Consider the following 4,578-nt stretch of genomic DNA (forward strand, 5'->3'; position numbering starts at 1 on the left):
CCCCCCCTCCCCCCTCCCCTTCTTCCCTTCTTCCCTTCCTTTCCTTTCCTCTTTCCTTCTTTCTTTACTATCTTCTTTTTTGACAGGGGTTTTCACTCTTTCCCTAGGCTGGAGTGCAGTGGTTCAATCACAGCTCACTGCAGCCTCAACCTCCTAGACTTAGGGATCCTCCTGCCCCAGACTTCTTAGTAGCTGGGACCACAGGTGCATGCAACCATGCCTGGCTAATTTTTTATTTTTCCATTTTTGTAGAGATGGGGTCTCACTATGTTTCCCAGGCTGGTTTCAAACTCCTGAGGATCCTTCTTGAGTAGCTGGGACTATAGGCATGAGCCACTGCGTCTGACTTCATTGTTCTTTCAAGGAATGCTGGCTTCTAGTCTGTTTCTAGCAAGCCATTCCATTGGCTTCTACCTCATCTCATCCCATACAGGATTTTGGGTGGTGAGCAAAGACCTATAAGATTTGGCAAGAGGGCCAGGCATGGTGGTTCATGCCTGTAATTCCAGCACTTTGGGGAGCCGATGTGGGCAGACCACGAGGTCAGGAGTTCAAGACCAGCCTGGCCAACATAGTGAAATCCCATCTCTACTAAAAATACAAAATTAGCCAGGCATGGTGGCACACACCTGTAGTCCCGGCTACTCGGGAGGCTGAGGCAGGAGAATCACTTGAACCTGAGGGGTGGAGGTTGCAGTGAGCTGAGATTTCGCCACTGCACTCCAGCCTGGGCGACAGAGTGACACTGTCTCAAAAAAGAAAAAATTTGGCAAGAGAACTCTCTGAGCAGCAGATTAAGTGGAGAATGAGACAAAAAAGTACCCCCACATACTGGAAAAGAAGGCAGCGAACAAACTTGCTCCTAAGCTTCCTGGTAGCCAATAGGAAAAGTGATATTAGAATAGCTACACAGATGATAATGTCCATGAGATTTTAAATTTTTCTTAAAAGGAATTCAGTAACTTTTCGTATGTGTGTGTGTGCGTTGGTGTAGGGCATGTCTTTATGAAGTCAGCTCTTTATGTTAGTACTATTACTGCCAATAATAAACCTCACAGCAAACTCATGAAATAAACATGATCTTTATTCCCTGTTGACAAATGAGTCCAAACTGTGCTTTAAGAGAATTCAGGGAAGGATGTGGTGGCTCACGCCTGTAATCCCAGCACTTTGGGGGACCGAGGCAGGCAGATCACCTGAGGTCAGGAGTTTGAGACCAGCCTGGTCAACGTGCTGAAACCCTGTCTTTATGAAAAATACGAAAATTATCCAGGCATGGTGGTGGGCAGCTGTAATCCCAGCTACTTGGGAGGCTGACGTAGGAGAATCACTTGAACCCAGGACCTGGAGGTTGCAGTGAGTTGAGATCGTGCCATTGCACTCCAGCCTGGGCAACAAGAACAAAACTCAGCCTCAAAAAGAAAAAAAAAAAAAAAAAAAAGAAAGAAATCCTTTGAATCACATAGCCAGAAAGCCTGTCGCTAAATTCTGGGACTGATTTAGATGATGACAATGGGGTCCTTGGGTCCCTGACTCAACTAGAAAGCAGAGTTGTAGGAAGAATAAAACAATTACAAATGGCAGTCCACACTGGGACAAAAATGTAAAAGGGCTGAGATAATTTAGGGAGGGTGATCAGGGCAGCCCTCCTGAGGAGGTTCGATCTGGGCCATAACTTGAATTACAAAAAGGAATGAAGCTTGCAAAGGTTAGGGGGAAAAACAGTGGAATATTATTTGGTCATAAAAACAGAAGGAAGCACTGATTCGTGCTTCAGCGTGGATGAGTCCTGAAAGTATTATGTCAAGTGGAGGAAGCCAGACACAAAAGACTGCATATTGCAGAATTCCATCCATAAGAAATCTCCTGAACTGACAAATTCATAGAGACAGAAAGTAGATTCCTGTTTGCCAGGGACTGAGGAAAGAGAAATGGGGAGATAGATGGGATACTGGTTTTCTTTTTCTTTTCTTTTCTTTTTTTTTTTTTGAGACGGAGTCTCGCTCAGCCGCCCAGGCTGAAGTGCAATGGCGCATTCTCGGCTCACTGCTAATTTTCCTATTTTTTTAAGGTAGATACGCGGCTAGGCTAGTCTCCAACTCCTAACATCAAGTGATCTGCCCACCTCGACCTCCCAAAGTGCTGGGATTACAGGCGTGAGCCACCGTGCCCGGCCGATTTACCCTTATTTTAATGCAGTGCATTTAACTGTACGATTACGGCATTTACGTGTAATTTTTTTTGTTGTTCATGTCATAAGGGTCATGTGCCGATGTCGTAACAAGATTTGAGGAAGGCGCATCTCACACATGCGCGTGAACACCCAATCATCTCGCTTAGAAACTACAAAAGGATCTAGCTGTAAGTTTAAATTATTACTGCTTGTGCTAATAACCAGCTCACAAGAGTCCTGAATTTGTAATAACCTGCACCCCGGTGGGCAGTTACGTGTGGTAGAACCCATGCTGGGCTGGGGCGGGGAGGGGGCTCAGAGGTCTGCAGTCTAAAGTCTAGATACTTCACTTTATTTGGATTGATAAAAGTTCAGTTACGTACGAGCAAAGGGAGATGGAAAAAAGAAAAAAGTAAAAAACAAGAAATAAGATTAAGCTCCGTTCTCTCTAAATTTGAATCAGCCCAGGCCTCGCCCATTCCAGAAATTTGGACTGACCCTGACTCCGCCCCAACCTCTTCCAACCCGGCTCCTTCCCGCCCCGCCAGTGTCGTCGTCATGACAACCGCGTCCACCTGGCCTCTACTGCTAGGGGTGGGGAAGCCTGGTCCTCAGTGTTCCCATTGGCCAAAAGTTTGTAGCGGGCGGACCTCGCTAACTCTCATTGGTCAGTTGCCCGCCGAGGTGCAAGCCCTCATGCACCCATTGGTCCACTGATCGAAAAGGGCGGGGACTCTGGCCAGCGGTTGTGGAGGGTCGTGGGTCCACAGTGCTGCACTGAGCAGAGGGGAAGGGGCGTCCCAGGATATTTGGAGGATAAAGGTGTGGGTAGGGTATCATGTGGCGGCCAAGGGGAGCGAAGTGAAGGGCGGCGAGAGGGGAGCGGGGTGAGCAATGTGTGGGATTCCCAGAATGTCTTTTCCGCAGGGTGATGACCACACCTGCCGGCTCCGGCATGGGCTTCGGCTCGGTGTCATGGTGGGGCCTGTCCCCGGCGCTGGACCTGCAGGCTGAAAGTGAGTCCCAGCACGCACGGTCTGATACACCGCTTGCCTTCCCAGCCTGCGCAGACAGCCTTTCAGAGCTCGTAGTCCCAGCGTCGGTGGCAGGGGGCGCGCTAACGTTCTCCAGGGCTCCAACGGTGGAGGGCATGCCTCCAGGGCAGGGCCGAGGTCTTGTGTGCGGACTACGAATCCCAGAATGCTCGGAGGAATCAACTCCCCTTAGAACCTGGGCCACGGGCGCGTCGCCTACTGGGATTTGTAGTCCATTGTTGTAGGGGGACGCTACGGGGGACGCTCTGGCGACCACCATGGTGCCCCAACCTGCTGTCATCTTCCCAGGTCCTCCTGTGGACCCAGACTCCCAGGCCGATACGGTGCATAGCGTCCCCAAGCTAGATGTGCTGCTGCTGGGCTCTGTGGATGGGCGCCACCTGCTGCGGACCCTGTCCCGAGCAAAGCTCTGGCCTCGCAGGAGGTTCAACGTGAGCTGGGATGAAGATGAGACCCCAGATTCCCGAGTCCTTGAGGGAGGAGGGGATTGGAATTCTAAAACCTCAGGTCCAGGAATGAAGGAGCTGGAGACTCCTAGATCTGAGGGAGGTGGACGCTGGGAGAGCCCATGCGTCTTGGGGAAGGAAGGGACTGGGGTTTGGAACTCCTGGGTTCTGTAGGCGGGGAAGAGCCCAAGGATCAGGTCTTCTGAGGAATGGAAGGGAAGAGAGCTCTGGGGACCCAGACTCCTATGCTTGAAGGAAGAGGCCGGTGTACAGAACTCCTGGGCGTGTGGAAGGAGAGGGCTGAGGGCCCACTCTCCTGGGTCTGCTAGGGCCCAGGCAAGCAGGTCTCAGAATTTTTCTGCCCTGTCCATCCTTCTAGTTCTTTGTCCTGGAGAATAATCTGGAAGCTGTGGCCCGACACATGCTGATCTTCAGCCTAGCCCTGGAGGAACCTGAGAAGATGGGCCTGCAAGGTCAGTTGCTAGGACCCAGGCATTCCAACTGCCGGTTTCCTCCCCCTCCCTAGAAGGATTCTGGCATTTCGATGGTACAATTTAAAAATTTGGTTATTTTCCCGGGAGGCGGAGGTTGCGGGGAGACGAGATTGTGCCATTGCACTCCAGCCTGGGCAGCAAGAGCGAAACACCATCTAAAAAGAAAAAAATTCAAATATATTTATTAATCATTGTCCCCTATGATATAATTTGTCATCTTAGAGCCTCAGCTTCTCCCACCTGTAAAATGGGGCTAAATATAATATATCTTAGAGCCACTTAGAAAATTCCAGTTTGGCCAGTCGCAGTGGCTCACGTCTCACGTCTATAATCCCAGCACTTTGGGAGGCCGAGGCGGGCAGATTGCCTGAGCTCAGGAGTTTGAGATCAGTCTGGGCAACACGGTGAAA

The 4,578-nt window shown here is 50.3% G+C and overlaps 1 protein-coding gene and 1 non-coding gene across 4 annotated transcripts in view; one reads left to right on the top strand and one right to left on the bottom strand.

Annotated features, from left to right (window-relative positions):
• Positions 1-2,251: 2,251 nt before the first annotated feature.
• LOC116540058 lies at positions 2,252-2,355 on the bottom strand. Its single transcript, XR_004264285.1, has one exon. It is a non-coding gene; the product is annotated as a small nucleolar RNA U13 (small nucleolar RNA).
• A 493-nt stretch (positions 2,356-2,848) lies between these two features.
• The window catches only part of DNAAF3 (dynein axonemal assembly factor 3), a 9,708-nt gene continuing 7,978 nt past the window's right edge, over positions 2,849-4,578 (top strand). The window contains exons 1-4 of one of the 3 annotated variants that reach the window (XM_032263120.1): positions 2,849-2,995; positions 3,101-3,189; positions 3,517-3,659; positions 4,054-4,147. In XM_032263120.1, coding sequence (XP_032119011.1) covers positions 3,105-3,189; positions 3,517-3,659; positions 4,054-4,147 — 322 coding nt within the window. In that variant the 5' untranslated portion in view covers positions 2,849-2,995; positions 3,101-3,104. Of the gene's footprint in view, positions 3,002-3,100; positions 3,190-3,516; positions 3,660-4,053; positions 4,148-4,578 lie in introns of all 3 variants that reach the window. The other 2 variants (XM_032263122.1, XM_032263121.1) reach the window with 2 other exon arrangements.

The sequence above is a fragment of the Sapajus apella genome, unplaced genomic scaffold (assembly GCF_009761245.1).
Source record: "Sapajus apella isolate SASKATOON/1434 unplaced genomic scaffold, GSC_monkey_1.0 scaffold135, whole genome shotgun sequence".
In the NCBI taxonomy this organism is placed as follows: Eukaryota; Metazoa; Chordata; class Mammalia; order Primates; family Cebidae; genus Sapajus; species Sapajus apella.